This window comes from Pagrus pagrus (assembly GCF_965226575.1).
Source record: "Pagrus pagrus genome assembly, chromosome: 23".
Taxonomy (NCBI): domain Eukaryota; kingdom Metazoa; phylum Chordata; class Actinopteri; order Spariformes; family Sparidae; genus Pagrus; species Pagrus pagrus.
Window position 1 is genome coordinate 24,470,506 of NC_140205.1, and position 19,676 is coordinate 24,490,181.

At 40.2% G+C, this 19,676-nt stretch overlaps 1 protein-coding gene across 4 annotated transcripts in view; it reads left to right on the forward strand.

The window, feature by feature from the left end:
* Positions 1-4,365: 4,365 nt before the first annotated feature.
* Positions 4,366-19,676, forward strand: part of arhgef39 (Rho guanine nucleotide exchange factor (GEF) 39) — a 136,315-nt gene continuing 121,004 nt past the window's right edge. For 3 of the 4 annotated variants that reach the window (XM_084346459.1, XM_084346461.1, XM_084346462.1), the window contains exons 1-2: positions 4,366-4,447; positions 15,738-15,909. In XM_084346459.1, coding sequence (XP_084202585.1) covers positions 15,760-15,909 — 150 coding nt within the window. In that variant the 5' untranslated portion in view covers positions 4,366-4,447; positions 15,738-15,759. Of the gene's footprint in view, positions 4,448-10,924; positions 11,013-15,737; positions 15,910-19,676 lie in introns of those variants that run through there. The other variant, XM_084346460.1, reaches the window with a different exon arrangement.

Genomic DNA, 19,676 nt, shown 5'->3' on the forward strand with positions numbered 1-19,676 from the left:
AACTTTTTTGGTCACATGCTCGACGTGAGGTGGCGCTATGGAGTCCCCTGGCCGCACCCACCCCCAATCATTTTGAATTCTATAACAGCACACCAATGCTGTTATAGCATTGCACACCTATGCTCCAGTTTGGTGAGTTTTGGGGTATGTTCAGGCCACCAAATATGCAGTCGAATGGAAGGAAAAAGAAAAAGAAAAAGAAAAAAAATCCTTACAGCTACAATAGGTCCTCGCACGAGATTCATGCTCGGGCCCTCATTAAAACTGCAAGCAGTGATGAACGGGCCCTCACAGTCCACGCACATCGGGTGTGCTGCTGTCGGGGCGTGGCACTTATCCGGCCCCATTGCCCGATTATTGTGTATGCGTGCCTTAAAGGATAACTACCGTTTTTTACAACCTGGACCTTATTTCTAGCAAAATATATGGTCATTTACTCACCCAGATAACTTTGGTGTCATTTGGAGTTGTTCGGACGAAATTAGATCCAGTGTTGCACCGATATATCCATATAATGCGAGTGACGGTGCACCGAAGCGCCTTTATGAGTATTATCTGCTACGAAACTAGTTAATTTCATCAATATTTTGTTATGATACGCTAGCGCTATTCCCCTCTGAGTCCGGGCTCGTCTATTGTCAACATCAGGGGTCTGTAGGTTGACCTACTACCTCTGACCTGGAGGATGTCGTCTCTGAGCTGCGCGCGTACCCGCGACAGCCCGGCTTGTTTACCTGTAGCTGCTACTGCTAGTTTGACCCTAGATGTATATAACGGACGAGCCCGGACTCAGACGGGAATAGCACGAGCGTATCATGACAAAATATTAGTGAAATGAACTAGTTTCGTGGCAGATAATGCGTTATATAGAGGCTGTGTGTCGCTGCCCCGTCACTCGCATTATATGGATATATCGGCGCTACGCTGGATCTAATTTCGTCCGAACAACTCCAAATGACACCAAAGTTATCTGGGTGAGTAAATGACCATATATTTTGCTAGAAATAAGGTCCAGGTTGTAAAAAACGGTAGTTATCCTTCAACTGTCCGTGTGTTAATCGGACTGTATTTGGTCAAAATATGCAAGACTGTCTGTTTGACCACAATGTGCAAGAAATTGTTATTTTATATTTTGGGCGTTCTTTGGACTATCACAATTCTTTTAATAACTTTTTGTCAGGAGGGTCCACAGATGCTGTTTGCAAAGTTTGGTGCAAATCGGAGAAATTGCCTAGATCACACAATTCAGCTGATTGCAGGGAACACATAGATATAAGGTTTATAAGGTAACAATGTGCGCCATATTATGTGGGAGTTATTAGCCAAAAATGGTTTTGTGTTGATAATAGTGCCACCTACTGGTCATTTTTGGTGTGTGAGTTACAGGGGCTAGTCTATACCACCCCTATCAATTTCATATCCATAAGTGTTATGGTGTGGGCAGTGCCAAAAATAAAATTAGACTGCCACCAGAGCACAACCTAGTGGCGAATCGGTAAGACCTTCATCAGCTATCCTCAGGAGGGCATTGGCAATGAGTGTACCAAGTTTTGCGTTAATCCGACCAACCGATGTGGAGATATAAAATACTTGAATTTAAAGAGCGCCACATAGTGGTCATTGGGGAAAATTTTGCACATAGCCTAAGGGGCTCATGTGGAAGTAGGAACCTGAGTTTCATGTCATTTGGACACACCAATGTGGAGATATGCAACACTTCCTGTTTTGAACCGATGTTACAGGAAGTTGTTATTTAATAACTTGAGTATTCTTTGGAATATCAAAATTATTTTAATAACTTTTTGTCAGGAGGGTTCACCGATGCTGTGTGCAAAGTTTCTTGCAAAGTGTTGGAATTTCCTGGGAGGAGTTCGAAAAGTATGTTTGCGACATTTTGCGAATTTGCAAAAAAAAAAAACGGTAGGCGGAAGTGGCCGTCGCCTATCTCAGGAGATTCAGCACAATTCATTGAACGCGTGGATATAAGGCTTTTGAATGTGCGACAAAGTATATGGGAGTTATTAGGGAAAACGCACTTTGCTTGATTATAGCGCCACCTACTGTTGGAAATTCACAACGATAACAGATTATAAAATTTTTCGGCAGGTGTGACATATATTCTAAGTTTGGTGAGTTTTGGGGTATGTTCAGGCAGTGAAAAATGCGATCATTTGGGACAAAGGAAAACAAATAAAAAGAAAAGAATAATCATTACAAAAACAATAGGGTCCTTGCAGGTTCCCTGCTCGGGCCCTAAATATATGGAACAGAAAATGTAACAAATTTTGCCCTTTATCTGTAGTTATAGGATATGTAAAACAAACCCTCACAATATATATGAGTGAAAAGTAGTCTACAGACAAGAGCTGACACCTTTTTCTCAAAATTCTAGCAAAGAAAAAAGTAACTTGCTCAATACATTTGAAATTGTTTACTGTAGTAGACTTATATACGGAAGTACCAAAGGGTATTGCTGCCATACCAGAAAAAAATAAATAAAATCATATAACATTATAATCGTCATAACGTGATCAGCTGGAGGGACACCTAGGGCTCCACAGGCCACGCTGCGGCCTCCAATCAGACGCTCGGATCGGACAAACCTCCACAGTCAGCATGAAATGTCAATGACAGTATAAATATGTCAATGAAACTGAGACTATCCAGGTGGATTCATGGATTCACTTCTGCCCCCTCCACCCGAGACCAACTTATCACGTTATAACGTGAAACTGATATATATATATCAGTGGCGAGCGGTAACCTTTTACTGTGGTCATGCTGAAGTGTCAATACCATGCGCGCCCGTGGGGTGGGGTGGTGGGGTGTATTTATTAATTAATAAAAAATATAATATGTTTTTTAACTACTACAGTGGAAACCGCTTATAGTGATCACGTTGGTCCAGAGTACATTTGATCACTATAAGCGGTTGATTACTAAAACCGAATTGTTATTATTTCACTTATTTTTTTATGCAGAACATCATCTAAATTCCAGTTGTATAGTTTTTCAATGAGAAAAATGTAACGAAACGGTCGTCAGCGTGATCCTCTCGTCAGCTCCAAACTCACCCTTCTGCACCTCAATCACAGACCACAGCTGGTTTTCCACACAGCATTTACAGTAACTCACGTGACACGTCTCAGATCAGTAGGCGCTGCTGCCGGTGTGTTTTTAAAATGAGCGAACTAGGCTAGTAGCGCCGCAGATTTCTCATTCCCCACCTTGTTTGACTGAGAGTGTTTCGAGATGGTTTTCATGAATGAACAGGCAATATGTCACTGTCAGACCGGATCGTTTGACGGGAGGGGGGGTCGGGCCGTATGAGTTTCACTTCTACCGCGCCGTCCACTTGAAATTATAGTTTTCTTTTCCTCAAAAGTTCTCCGCGAAAACGGCACTGAACGCAAAGACTGAATAGAACTAATATTTTCACTCATTTTGACCAGGCTACACGATGAAATGAACCACTGACAGTTTCCCGCTGAACAATTCAAACAAGTCAGTTTTCCGCATGCGCGTTGGCAGATAAGCTGCTTCACTGACAGCTTTTTTGCCATTCAAAATGCTCATCTACAGTAAACACAGCCTCTAGCAGTACCTGTACTACTCGGTGTCACAGTGCGCATGCGCGAAACAAGTTGTCAGCTTTCCAGCTTTTCGCAAGCAAAACGGGACAGATTAGGCACGGATTTAAGACCAAAACAGTAGAACTAAGGTATTGTATAATTGAACACACTGCCAGATTAATATTTTCAATTATTTTCATTGAAGGGCTTGGGCATGCACTGCATTTATAGCTTATTATGACCACTCGCCCATGATATATATATATAACTGAATTGAATTGTGAAAACTGAATTGTGGGAATTTTCACTTTCACCCCATTAATCAGAAGCTACAGCATCACATCAAATGTGCACATTAGTGTCCTTTTTCTTATTGACAAAAATCAACCCAAAATAAACTTGAATAAATATAAAATGAACAGTGTAACCCTATTTGAAACATGCCTAGTAAAAGGGTAAATTTGATGTAAAATCTTAAATGATTGTATAATTTATTTTGCTGAACCCAGCAAGTTTTTTTCTACTGTAAAGTCTTTACTGCCAATGGTTCCAAGTAATATTTCTAGAAATTTGAGATTTGTAATGAAGTGGAAAACAGTTTTTTATTCTTCACGGTTTTAAGGCTAATTCCATTGGGTTTTTTTTGTACTGAATGTCTTTTCATTTTGCTGAAAGAAAAACGGGAAAATAATTCAAAGCATTTCTGATGCGTGTGTTACTGCATGGCTTCACTGTCACCGACATATCCAATAGTGGGAGGTCTTTGTGTCGTGTGTAGAGCAGCCAATCAGCGAGCGCGTCAACATCGCGGGCCGGAAGAAGGAAGCTCAAACCGAAAAGAGCGCCTTGATTAAAAGTGGATACGTTACCTGAAGGTAAGCGCCTTAATACTTTCATATAGGATATATAAGCGGAGTTTTGAGAAGATGTTTTTCTGTCACACGAAGCAGCGTTACTGTGACAAATATCTTCAGACTGTTGTTGAGAATATTACATCGCTTCCGCACAGTGACAGATTCAAACTCACTATCCAACGTCAAGCATAATTACTCACTTTCATTTCGACCAAAAGTTAGTCTTACGTAACTTTACGCTTTCATGTAAAACACACACATTTCACCGTGTCGGCGCTGCAATGCGCAGGCGACGGCCACGTATAAGAGAAGAAATATTTCAGGAAATGTCAGTAACCTAAAAGTTTCCCGCAGTTATTCTGGCCTTGTTTGTGTCTGTGTATCCTGGTGTTTCACATTTTACAGTATATCTCGGGGATTCACCCAAAGTTATAAAGTGCATGCTAGTGCACCAGAGGTAACAGAATGATTTCATTATTAAGCTTGATCGGCCATTGAACTCCTCACCTGAATATTTAAGCAAAATATAGATATAATATAACTTTGAAGAGAAAAAAAAAAAAAAAAAGCCTTTTAGTTGCGCTCATCTTGCCTTAAACATAACTTACACATTTCAGCTATCCTTGCATTTATTATTAGGAGTTCAACCCCTGACTAAGATATTTAAAGATCCAGTGTGTAGGATTCACGTGGATTTGCAGAAATAGAATATTCATAGCCTACATTGTTTTTCAAAAGTGTGTAAAATCACCTGAAACTAAAAAACGTTGTACTTTTGTTACCTTAGAATGAGTCCTATTAAACCTACAGACGGACCAGTTCCTTTAACATGGAGTCTGCAATGTTGCACAGCCATGCAAAGAAACCAAGATATTACAAGCGGTTATTTACAAATTCCCTGAACCCAATAAAAATGAGGTTTAATAATATATATCAAAAAGATAAAAAACAACAAGTCAACAGTTCAAATATCTACCTACGAAATACAACCACTGACTGCAATGTTAGAGTCGTTAAAAGTAGAAATAATTGGCTTTTATTAAAAAAATCTTAAATGACAAAGTAATAATATAACGTCTTTTTTTTATTTGACTGTAATGAATGTTAAAAGGAAAGATCGAGTTTTTGATGTGGGGTTGTATGAGGTAGGGGTGTGAGAAACGCAGCCCCGACGGCACGTTGCGGTGGCCAATCACATAAGCTGGCAATTAGACTATGACTAAAGCCACAGTGGAGTGTAAAGTAATGTGTCATGTGTATTCACTCAGTTTGGCTTTGTGCACCAGTTTAAAACACATCTGTGGATGCAGACGATCACTTTAGGACCGGCATGTTTAACCTACTGTGGCAGAGACATGACCTGAGATCATAAGCAGAGCAGAACAGGTCAGTAGCAGGACGTGTTATTTAGCATGGGGAACACAACAGACACTTCTCTGTTCTCTGTGTAGCGTTCAGTTTCACATTCACTATGGTTCGGTCTTGTGCCCCAGGCTAAAACGCACAGTAATGACAGAAATGACTTTCAGCATGCCAGAGCATAACAACATAGCAGCTTTGCCTTTCAGCAAACTGATCAGCGGGGGTTCCCAACATGTCACACACACAGACCATGGAGTGATATTCCCACACTGCAGCGTTTCACCGCACCACTGTCTGCTTGCTATGCGCATGTAGCATATGCGTCCACAGGCAACACCTACATCTCAGCAGGCATCATAAAGAAGTAGACCCCACCAGATGTGGGGAATATTGAGGCCCGGTCAACACCTTGGGCCCTTTATTGTGTTCCTCGAGCTGTTCCTCAGCAGTGTTTGCGGTGTGTAAGGGCACATTGTCATGCTGGGGGGCCACTGCCATCGGGTAGTGTTGTTGTGATGAGGGGGTGTACTTGGTCCACAATAGTGTTTGGATCGGTGGTGCATGTCAAGTGGCATTCACATGAATGGCAGCACCCAAGGTTTCCCAGCAGAACATCGCATTTGATGAGATGAGATGATCAATGTTATTCACGTCACCTGTCAGTGGTTTTAATGTTGTGGCTTATCTATCTATCTATCTATCTATCTATCTATCTATCTATATGTGTATGTGTGTGTGTATATATATATATATATATATATATATATATATATACAGGGTTTCCCCCAGAAAACTTGTTAAGCCCGGTGGTAGGGTGGCCCACCAGCGGCCCCACGGTGCCCAAGCATGTTTTTTTGTGTCAGCGGCCTGACCCTGACCATTGACTGATGGCAGGGCCTTATAGGTAACACATTCATTAATGGAGTAGTAGAACTTAGAAGGAGTGATTCCATAAGGCTTTAAGATCAATGTTAAAAGTTGACTGGAAATTTGAAAATATTATCATTATCATGTGTTATTATAAGACATTTATGTAACACCAGGTCTTACAGATTGCACTCTTGAAATGCTGTGCAACCAACCACAAAAATAAATAAATAATAAAAATACTATATAGATAAATAATATCAACTGTCTGCACTAAAAACTAAAAAACAACTGCCTGGTGTCTCCAGAGATTTTAATTTTTTTCCTCAGAGATTTTTACAATCTCGAGTCACGTAAACATGACCAAGCGTCCTTTTCCGGTCAGTCGTCATGGAAACGTGACAATCACGGATCTACCAAAGATACTCTTTGTATCTACTGTCTTTGGTAATCTACTGTTTGGACCAGAGAAAACAAACGTGTGTAAACGCGAACCGTACGAGCTGAAAAATGAAACGCTGGGTCATTTTCACATCTGGTGAAAGCACCTTGGCTCACAGAAGTCCGGAGCTCTGACGCCGCAGGGGACGACGTGCTAACAGCTACTAGCCGCTGCAGCAGCTGGCTAAACCTCTAGAGCCGCGGCTCGGCTCACGTTAACGGCTATGAGGTCGACGTCGACTCAGTGCGTTCCTCTCGGTCAGCTGGTGAAGCAGCGGTCTGTGTTAGGGCTGCCACGATTAGTCGACTAGTCACGATTATGTCGACTATTAAAATCGTCGACAACTAATTTAATAGTCGACGCGTCGTTTTTTGTTTTTTTTTTAATTTTCGTTTTCTCTCTCAAAACTGCTGCGGCACCTCCCACTGCCGCGTCTGCCTTTCTGTCCTTGACACACATGCGCAGTAGTGGTAATCTGGGTCAGCCGTGGTGTCACCTGAAATTATACCAGACGGGCTCTCTGGTATCATGGCTACCCGGCGGCAACGGAGCTCAAAAGTGTGGGAGCATTTTAAGAAAACAAAACAGAAAAGTGTGCAATGCAATATCTGCAAGACAGAACTTGCCTTTCACGGCAGCACAAGTGCGATGCACGAGCTCCTGAAAAGGAAGCACGTTGTTGCTGACAACGACAATGAAGAGGGACAGTCGTCTCGTTAAGCTAACTGGCTAGTTAGCTGCTAACATTAGCATAAAAAGAGAGCTTACTTACTTATCAACTCATATTGATAGCTGTAAACGTTAGCATTAGCGATGACGATTTGATTCATTAGCCTTAGGAACAAGAGCCTTGTGCAGTTTGGGATTATATAGAGTCAGAGTGTAGTAAAGTTGAATACAGTTGTGAGCACTGAGCACAAAATGCACTTTTGTTATATTCGGGGATGCAAACAGCGCGTTGAAAAGCGCAACTCGCTTTTTTCGTGGCCAATTAGGTGACTTGTGTGAATAGTTCAGATCCGAAGAGTTTTTGTTTTGGGGGGGGTGCGTCTCAGCTCGGGTCAGTAAAATTAACAGGCTGACAGTGAAAATCATGTGAAACTGAGGCAAACTCATTCATGGTTGCCACAACCCAAAGCGGCGCGTAGCCGCGTGCATTCGGTGCGACGGCGACGCCGTTTTTCCCCCCGTGCATGTCCGTGGAGCTGTGCGCCGCGGACGTGCGCGGTTCCCTACGTTGCTGTGTCAGGCAGGTGTTTCCCACGGAGCTCTGCCCCGTTTCAAAGGTGAAGGAAGCCCTAAGTGGAAAGACGTCGCCTCCGCGATGTAGAAAGTGTTTTACAGAAGAGAAACACACATTTCAGGACCGCTGACTTGTATCATCAAAACAGACACATGTAAACACAGAAAGCTGAAAATCACTGGACATGTCTGTTGGGATTATACAAATCAACAGTGTAAAGTAGAGCTGTCAAGATGTATGCAACTTCAATAATTCCTTAGGTCAGCTAGTGCCTTATCCATTTACTCAGCTGTTTGCACTTTATGCTACAATTGTTTGTTGCTACAAGCATATTTCATTAAAGGTTTAATGAACTGTCATCTTAATTGTCTTCATTTTTAGTTAGCATATATCTTAAACACTTCAAGCTGAAAGCTAATGATTGTTATATAAGAGCAGCTGCATGCTGGTGCGATAAACTGTATGTTATACATTCAATTTACGTATGATCCGATTAGTCGACTAATCGAAAAAATAGTCGGTGATTAGTCGACTATCAAAATAATCGTTTGTGGCAGCCCTAGGTCTGATGAGCATGATGTCCGTGACATGTCCCGTTATGCGCGACGAAGTTGTGACGTTGTCAGGTGATGAAAAAGACACCTGATCACGTGTTGATGGAGTGCAAGACTGATTTAAAAAAAATAAATAAACGATGCTTAGCCTGGCAAAAATAAAGGAATTGGCCTTGCTGTTCCAAAAGTTTTGGAGGGGACTGCACATATGCATACACATACTACATACTGTATATACATATATACATATATACACATATATACATATATGAATGCTGTGAAGAGTGCATGCTGCACTTACAAAAATGAGTCACTAGATGGCAGGTACCCTCTATGACTTATCTTGTTTACAGTTAGTTTCCAATTGACTGGTGAAACAACAAGTTATTGTTACATTTTTATTGTTAATAAATTATTTAAATTTGAAAACAAGGCCTTAGTGTGGTACATTGCAAACGAATAATGGCGATTATATCACTCATGACACTATGTAGACCATCTTTTGAAATAAGAATTAAAAATTTAAATTGAAAAGAATTGAATCGTGACACCCCTAGTATGAGGTATATCTCTAGTTATAATATTACCTGCAGTAGATGACCATAAAACAGCCTTTTCCTTTGGCACTACATTCCCTTGACTGTACAACGTCCGTATTCCGATGCACTAAGCAGAATGTATTGCCAAAGGCAAAGGCTGTTTGAAGGCAATGTAAAGGGCCAAAAATGTTAAAAAACATAGCGTACACTTAAAGGATAACTACCGTTTTTTACAACCTGGACCTTATTTCTAGCATAAAATACGATGCTTTGGTGTCATTTGGCGTCGTTCGGACGAAATTAGATCCAGTGGAGCGCTGCGTATATCCATATAATGCCTCTATATAACGCATTATCTGCCACGAAACTAGTTCATTTCACCAATATTTTGTTATGATACGCTAGTGCTATTCCCCTCTGAGTCCGGGCTTGTCTGTTGTCAACATCCAGGGTCTGTAGGTTGACCTACTACCTCTGACCTGGAAGATGTCATCTCTGAGCTGCGCGCTGACCCCGGATGTCAAAGTAGCAGTAGCAATATTTAACTTGTAAAGCACTTTGTATTGCATTTTATATGTACGAAAGGTGCTATATAAATAAATAAAGTTTAAGTTTTAAGTTTACACGTCATCGCTGACGTGCTCTCAGATCTGACAATCCTCTTCGTTTTTTTTTTGTTTTTTTTTATCACTTCGCAGGTTAATCAATCACCTTCCAGCAGCCAGAAAAAGAGAAATAACTCACATTTCATTTGGCTTTCTTTATTTCCCACAGATAGCTACAAAAGTAACCATCAGTATAGCCTATTGTATTTTTTCCAACAACGTAATTTCAAAGTCCGTGTTTCTAGTTTGCCGCATGCATTGAGTATAAGATTAAATGACTTCTAGTTCAATCTGTAGACAGTAAGTGTGCGCCTGCCTCTAATGTTGGGGGTGGGGGTGAGTGACGCCCTCAGCCTCTGGTCACCCAGCGACCTGACTCAGGACCAGCTCCGCTGCCTCTGGCGGACGTGGTGCAGGTGGAGGTGAGCACCACTTCATGTTCATCTACTCAGCAGGATGTTAGGACACAGAAGTGTGTTAAACAGCATCTGTTGGTGGTTAATGCTACTACAAGTTAAAATATCCCCTGAATAAACTTTTACTTTGTTTAATATGTGAAATAAAAGTGAGGAGCCATCATGAGACTGTTTTTATATTTCATTTTCAGCCGATTTAAATTAAATAAAATAGCCTAAAATAGAATAAAACATTCAACAACATTCAACCACTTCCTCAAAGGCTAATATAAAAGAAAGTGATGTTAAATTCAAAATGAAAAGATGACCGCATCTAAAACTCTGTCAGTGATTTTTGTTACGGCCGCGGCCGTGTTACTTTTTTTCCCCCCAGAAAATGTCTGCTTCCTGTTTTCCCCCCTGTTGCCATGGTGAATCACAGTATCAGAGCTCCATTGATGATGGCTTTTTACTAGTCGTCAGGCACGAGCTCAACTCATAGTTAACATACTCAGAGTCGACTTACCTAACTCAGATCAGCTGTTCTGGAACTGAAAACTCAGAGTTTCACTTCACAGGGTAAGTCAACTCAGAGTTCAGGGTTAGCCTCAGAGTTGTTGAACCTCCTTTCTGGAATAGCCCTCTGTAATAACTTCATTATTGAACCAAACTTTATGAATGTTTTTTGTGACAAAGTTGTATGTTCCACTCATTCCATCACAGAAGAATTAGTTATAGAAATCTGTGGAACTCAAGACTGCCATGATATGCATATTCCTTACAAGTGTATGAAGACTTTTGACCATGACTGTATAGGTGGGACTTATTTTAGATGGCTAAAATACATCTTGTTGCTGGTATGGTTTACAGCAGTACAATGTCCTGCATCCTGCCAGCGCTACACGCTGCTTCTCCACACAGGGTGCTGATGGTCATTTACTGCAGGTAATACACTAACTAGGGATATGTCTTACAGCCCCACATCAAAACACCCAAACTATCCCTTTAATACTTTCACATTAAAACTTTTCAAGAAAATTAAAATAATTTTTGGGAAAATATACAGTCAAAATATCTTAAATATGGGCTTTTCAGCTCTGAGCTATATTTAGCAAGACCTGTGGCACTCATTTTTTTAATGCAGGACCAAATAACTTTTAGATATGTCAGAATTATATTAATACCACACAGAATCAACACTTGGTTGCAAGAAAAAGAAAACTAGTTATTAATAACTTTTGAAAATGAAATATTCTTTATTAAATTTCAAAAAGTTATTCATTTGAATACTGTTAACATTCTGCAACAAGTATTTAGATGAATACATGTTGAGAAATTATCATTAGGGTTTCTTGGATGTTCAAGACAAGTTTCTACTAAATCCAGTGAAAAAATAAGCAGTTGGTGAGGCTTACAATACACATACAAAGAATCCACAAAATTATGTAATTTATCTCTGAGGGCCAAACTTCAGCAATTCGTAACCAAAATAGAATCAAGATTCCATTAATTTAATTAGAAATCCAAGACAATAACTTGATGGATCTCAGGGTGTCGGTATGGACTGATATGAGTTTAATGTGTTTCGGACATAATAAGGCAGGGGGAGGCAAAGGGTATTTCGTTGGTTGCAAGTTGTCACTGCTAGACTCACTAAATACTACACATTGGACCTTTTCAAGCTGTTTATGAATATTTGTCTTGCAGTTAAAAATCTGTCACTGCCAATCATTTCCATGAAATGTGGATGCAGCCCAGAATAGACCCCATTAATTTTTGGTGTGGATCAGGATAATGGGACAGATCCAGGAATTTTTTTCACTTTCTTTAACATTGTAACATTGTAAGAATTTCTCTAAGAATAATGCATGAATTATGATGGAAAAAAATCAGGCGTATTTAGGTGGCTGGTAACTTTGAGTGAGAACAGAGAACAGTCCCCCCCGACTGTTGGGTCAAGATATGCACTCTACTGAGTGCATATGAGCCAGTCTAGTTTTGAGAGTGATAACGAGTTTCTGATTTGTACTTCGGTGGTGGGCCACATTACAATTGGATCATGGATTGCACTGTTGAATCAGCTTATATCACATTATATTCAATTAGTAATTATTAAAGGCTAATCAAAATAGTTTCTGCAGTTGCTGATTCATGCTAATTTTAAAATTACTCTAAAATAGTTTACAAATGAATTTCACCTCAAGGGCCATTTAGTAGCTGCTCTGGTGGTATATCATATCAAGCAATCCTCTTCAGCAGATGTTGTTTGCCGAGTTGTCCTTAAATTGTAAATGCTGAAATTTAGTACTTCCAATTTTAGTTTTAATAACATGATTTGGGAATTTAGAGATAAACAGTCATGTTTCCATCTAAATAGTAGCTGATCAGTCCACTTAGTACACAGAGAATATACCATGTCTTTGTGTGTATGTGTGTGTGTGTGTGTGTGTGTGTGTGTGTGTGTGTGTGTGTGTGTGTGTGTATGTATGATGTATTTTAGTTTTGTCAGTTTAAATAATCACTGCATGTCGACAGCGTAATGTCTATATGAGTCGAGGGACGTTTCATGAATGAGTCAGTCTTACCTAACCTAGTTTTAAAATTTTATCCAGGTTGAACAAAAGCCAATGAGTTGAGTTTGTGAAGACGCATTCAGTGGATTTTTCAGCTTAAGTCACTCTATGCAGGCTTCATGATAAACTGCAGAGGTGTATTGTTGGATTGTATTGTAGTTCAGCTCATCATTTAGTCACAATAAGGCTCGCCATGTGAATATCTACCTGTGGGAGATGTGTACTCTGGTAAGCATTGATCAGGCCTCTTGTTTACAGTGCAGGCATCCTTAGGGATGGCACAGGGGTTTAACACTGCCAAAGTGCAGTTCTCTGCCCGCTCCTCGCTCTGCTAATACAATGAACACAACACTAATGAGGGAATGCAGGGACGACACTGCTTCTCCTTGGCTGTTGGTCATCTGGGGAAGGGTTTGATGATTACCACAGCTGGTTTGTGGGCAGACCAGTATTTGAGAGAGACTGCTGTTAATTATTTTGCAAGTAGCTGATAGAAACCAGTAATTTGTATGACTGCATCTGTTGATTGTGAACAAAAAAAAAAAAGATATATGTTCGTCAAACTTAACTAGATCTTCAAATTGCATACCAAACAGCCTGAATTTACTATTCAATCCTTGAATAGTAAATTGAACATAAAAATTCAGTGTTTACCTTCTACCAATTTCAGGGTTTTCGCTTCCTATGTTACTCAAAGGTAGGCACCTTAGTATTATTAGCTGCTCCCTCTGTTAAAAATTCTGATAAAAATGCAAAAGTTTCTTGTTTTTACACCAGACTATTCCGCCTTTTACCAGCAACTGTTTAATGCGCCGGTATGGAGTGCGCACACAAGATTTTATTGTGGATTGGGATAGAAATACTTGAGTTGGTCATTGTGAATTTTAGTTACTGGGATGATCGCAAATCAGAATAATTGTGAATATCCTCAATTCAATGACTTGAAAAAGCTGTCTAGCTCAGTAGTGTATAGTCCTATATTGATTTCAAGCCGCTCACTCCAGGGCTAACCCACTTCACTTTAGTTAGCTGTAGGGCTGTCAGAAAATATTCTAAATTCGAATATATATTCGAATATTTTAAAAAAATTCGATTCGATTGTGAAAATTAATATTCGACTATGGAAAAAAAACACATCAGCGGCTGCTTTGCGAGTGGGCGCACTGCATGACGGGCCAGGGACAGGTCACTTGCACAGCGTCACTCACTGCTGAAAGTGAGATGCAACAAAAACCGTGGCAGATGCAGATGGCAGAGAGAAAAACAAATTGGCAGAAAGTTCAGAGCCCAACTCGGCAGCAGAGAGAGTGGTTTGGACTCCAAGCAACCTAAAAAGCCCTGTTTGGAAATACTTTGGATTTTGGTCAGTAGACGCCTAGACCGCAAAAATGCGGAGCCTCGAGATAAAGTTGTATGCTAGCTGTGTAAGCTACAGTTAGCTTACCATTCCACCACTAGCAACATGAGGGGAGTTTGCGCATAGAGAGAGAGGGGGGCGAGGGAGAGAGAGGTCTACGGTATACAAGTAGTTATGTCTCGTTGTATTAGTTTGTCCTCCTGTTATTGACATAATGCACACATCTAGATATTCGAATGGTTCGAACCTATGTGTTTTTTTTAGATCGAATATTCGAACGTCATTTTGGAGCAATTTTGACAGCCCTAGTTAGATTACAGGTAGCCTTACACCTTAACTAGTAATAACACTAATAATAACAATAATCTAGTGTTGTCACGATACCAGAGTTTTGAGTTTGACACCAATACCAAGTTTAGTATCACGATACTTGATACCAGAATGATGCTTGAAACTGAAATTACAGTGGTAGAAAATAATATACACATAAAACCAGTACATCTCTACAGGAAGTGAGAAAGACCTGGTTAGTCTCCTTCTGAAATGTCTCTGGTATTGGTTAGAACAACACCATATTAAACTGAAAAAATATATATGAAATATATTTTAAAAATAAAGCAATTTGAAACAAAAGAATCTTTCAAAAATGACTGTGCTCACTTGATCTGCTCAGGGTTCCTCCGAGATTGGGCCCCTCGCATGAATGCAACCATGAAAAATTTGAACTTTCAAATTCTCACTAGTTGCATATGTTTAGGTTAATGCACATGGAGTACTTCCTGTTGATGCTGCTCCAAATTGAAAGCTTTCCATTGGCAAGCCAGTGGAGGCTTTTATTGTGAAGTAGTGGTAGCTACTTCAGTTTCATCAGGTTTGTCAGCTTTATTAGCAAGTATTTCTGACAAAGATGTGTCCAAATTACTTACTACTGATAATGCATAACTTTGAATTAAGTGGCAATAAAGGGTTAGGGTTAATAAGATAGAGGCTTCTTATATGCTTGACACCTTAAAACTTTAAATGTCTTTGTTACTTTCTTGAAAAGCCGTTCTGTTCTGAGTCTCATGGGGGGAACCTCCTAATCCTCTTCATATAGGTTTTAGAGGAAAGCTGCACCTTAATGACAAATACCCTCAATCGTCACAAGCTGTTGTCACTTTGTCAGTGTTTGCCTTTCATATTGCTGCTTTCATTAGGTTAAGGGTCTGTGTTTAATCATCACATGCTCATAATGGTGTGGGTCGTATTCATTTAGATTCAAACTAACAGCAAGTATACACCCATTCGTATGTGGCATCATGTCTGGTTCATCATTAAATGCCTGTCAGTAAACTGTTAACCTGGCCTGGTATGATTGCATGTGTGTCTCTCCAGTGTTCCCCTTATCACTGTGACCATGAGTTTCTACCCTGGTCCGCCTGGTCCGCTCGGATGCACCAGTATCCAGGAGCAGAGGGAATGCTGGGAGAGAAAACGCAGCCGTGCAGCCAGAGAGTTGGTGCAGACAGAACAACGCTACTGCCAACAGCTGGAGCTGGTCACCACTGTACGTACTGTAGCACTGGTTTAACCTACTGGAGACTCAGAGAGTTGACACTGTTTAAACTAATGGCCTCAAAGCTTTAAGTGCCAGAAATCCAAGGTCTATTTTTGTTCTGGTATCTGAAAAATGCTGAATAATGGATACGACATCTGGCCAGGCCAATAATCGGTCCACTCCAAATGTTTTGCAGTTCAGGATGCACTGATTGGGAAATTCTGGGCCCACACTGATACCAAAGTTTATGATAACTATTTTTGCTGTTAGCTGATACTGATGTTTTTGTTGTTGTTGTTTGTTTTGTTTTTGTTGTAATTTATTCCCCCTTTTGTACCAGGGAAACAAAGTGATCTTAATTGAATGAATTACTATAGTAATTTATCCCTACATTACTCTGTCATTCAAGAAGCACACATTTGATCATACAAATCATACAAACTTTAAATATAACCCTCTTTCACATGAAAAAAATAATCTTTTTTTAATGTGACTGCTTCAAAAGCCTTTTTAACTGCTTTACAACTACTTAATAGTTCAAGCCAACCAATAGTTTATCTGGCAGCAGCGCCGTCGTATAGGGGGGAAAGGTGATGACAATTCTAAGGGCCCACAGCCCACTAGGGCCCACACACAGCCCCCAGTAGCCTCTATGACAAAATTATTACACTGAGCTAATATATATTCATACGAATTAAAACAAAGCCACAAGTCATACAATATTCTAATTTTAATAATTTCAATAACCCCCTTGGCCCATTCTTAAAAAATGGTTTGGTCCATCAACCATGGTTTGGTTCTTCCTCATTGGAATTAAGTGAGCACGAGCAAACTCCAGCAGGGTTAGGATGGCCCCCAAACAGCACAAGTCCGGACACCAGAAAAGAGTTGAGAAGGAGGCCGGGAGTAGGAGCAGCAGAGCAGGGCCCAGGACATCAAAAACTTGTTTTCTAAGAATGGTGAGAGTAAAACTACCGAGGGCGGCTGAAACAATTAGCCTACTTGTTCATTCACTTAATGTCTAACATTACCTTTGACGGGGCGCAGGCTGGAGCCTACGTTAGCGGTCATCTGGCACTCTGGACAAGTCGCCAGTTCATTAAAAAAAAAAAGTCGCCAGTTCATTGTAGAGCAGCGGTTCCTAGAGTAGCTATAACTGAACCTTACTAATTTAGGGGCTACAGTGACTGTGTGTTTCACGCCTATCACTGTCGGACAGTGCCCCAGTATGCGCCCACTCAGAGGCTGCATTGAATTGTATTATGACGCATTCAAGTTCTCCTCAGTAATTATGAGCATCAGACGAAGGTCAGTTACGTTATCATGATGTGTTCAATGTGGTCTTGTAAAATGTGTTATTAGTGGGACATTTGAATAGCCTAAATACAAAAAAGTTAAATGTTCAAAGATTTGTTGTTTTTGTTTGTTTTCATAGCAATATAAAATAAAAGACACCATAATAGCTGACAACAACAAAGTAAAAAAAACTATTTAGAATTTTGGACAGTTTACACTGACTTTTGAATGGTTTAAAAATATTTTCTGCCTGGGAAAGTGAAGCTGTCCACCTAGAGCTATGGTACTAAGAAGCCCATATAGATTTTGTCCAGGAATAGGTTAGTTCTGCATCAGTTTTTCCATGAAACATAACATTTAATGTTTACAATATATATAATGGAACAATAAACCTTTATGCTCTGCTGCTCCAGAATCAGCAGTGGCTGCTTCATCTGAGTTTCTTGAGCCAGGACACTTTGTTTTTTTGCATATCAGTGCTTAATTGTTAAATACAATAAAATACCCACTACCTATTTGTTGAGTGGTTAATTGAAAATGTATTTGCAATCAGAGGTGTAATAACGTGTTGCAAATCAGTGAAATGAGAATAAGACAACTAATAATACATAATTTACATAATAATAATCTGACTTGTTAAGTCGTTAATCGTATCAAAAAGGAAACAAATTGGGTGTATTACACCAGGCACCGTCAAGAACACTGAAAAACAAGAAAATTGAAGGTGGCAATGAATGGGGTAGAGGGGCCCACACCGATATTCTTTCAGGGGGCCCAGAATTCCTAGCAACTGCCCTGTCTGGCAGCCTGGGACTATTTCTGCCTGCTTTTACGTCTCAGTTATTGTTACTAAATGGATGAATGAACTCAGGTTATGTCCTGTGTTGTTGGTATTTGCTATTCTGAGGACAAAGGAAAATGGTTCAGTTGTCTGTGGCTAAGTTCAGACTGACTCAGATTAGACCTAGATTGATTTTAGGAATTCTGGACTAGAGATGTTCCGATTTTTTCCTTCCCAATACAGATTCCAATATCTGGGCTTTGGGTGTCGGCTGATACTGAGTACTGATCCGTCACCAATGCTATCCGTTACCAAGATTTTTTTTTCTTCTAACAGCTGTATCCTGTATAGATGTGATATGATTGCTATCATTGTTGTATGGCCTGGCTCAGGTAAAACCTTACAGAGAATGATTGCCATTCAACATTATTTTATTATCTATTTTGACAGTCAGTCATAACTGAAAAAGTACAAATAAAGAAATCTAGGAATAGATATCAATTCTTTTAAAGTGACCACGAGGAACTTTCAGTTTTTGTTGATTCTAGCGGGCCCCTTTTGACAAAATCGGTATGACACCAGCACCTGCTGTTGTAAAGATCTTTACTAGTGGCTGCATTTGTTTTGGAAGCGAGTGACAGAGAGACCACTGGATCACGATGGATCACGATAAGATAATGTATTTGTTGTAATGCTATGACAAGTCTATACATTTTCATACCACTAGTTGGAGCTCTTACATTGAGATATATGGTTTTGCACTTCCTCCTTTTAAGATGTGTACAAATCAGTGTCTCCTGTTAGATGAACGTGCTGTCCCTGAGCTCTGTGATGTTACAGTATTATATCTTATATAAAGGCTACCACTCAGTACACCATCCTTTGTGGTCCTGGTTATTGTCCAAGTTACCACATATTTTTGGCGACGAGGTGAACCGGAAGTGTTTTTCCACAGCGTTTTTGTCTTTAGCGTTAGCTAAAAACACAGTGTGCTAGCTAGCCAACAATAGGCTGCTATCTTCAGGAGTGGAAGCAGTGAAGAGGAGCGCGTAGAAGAGAGAAGCAGAGCGCAAGTGGCTGTACGGGAGCGGCAAGGACAAGGAGGAGAGCCTCACATTCAAATGGCTACGTTTGGGACTATCGGTGAATTTGTGGAAGGGGACGAGTATGAGGAAAGGTTGGGACACTTTTTCGCTGCTAATGGAATTGCAGCTAAAAAGTGCTCTATTCTCCTAAAAAGTGCTCTATAAGGAACTTAGCCACACCAAAGAAACCAGGGGAAATTGAATATACTGAGCTGGTCAAGCTCGTCGGGAATCATCACAATCCAAAACTGTCAGTAATAGTCCAACGTTTCAAATTTCACAGCCATTTTAGGAAGTCAGGTCAGTCTGTAGCTAATTTTGTTGCAGAATTGCGGCAACTGTCAGAACATTGTGATTTTAAGGATGTCTTAGATGACATGCTCCGTGACAGAATTGTATGCCGCATTAATAATGACGCCATACAGAGCTGCTTGCTGGGGGAAACTCCACCACTGACTTTCAAGAAAGCTCTGGAAATGTTGTTCAGGATGGAGATGGCTGCAAATAATGCCAAAGACAATCAAAAGAGTCAGGCAGGATCACAGTCAGTGGCTGTGCACCACATGAACAGAGAGGCTGTAGAACCATCAAAGAAAGTGGAATGCTTTAGGTAT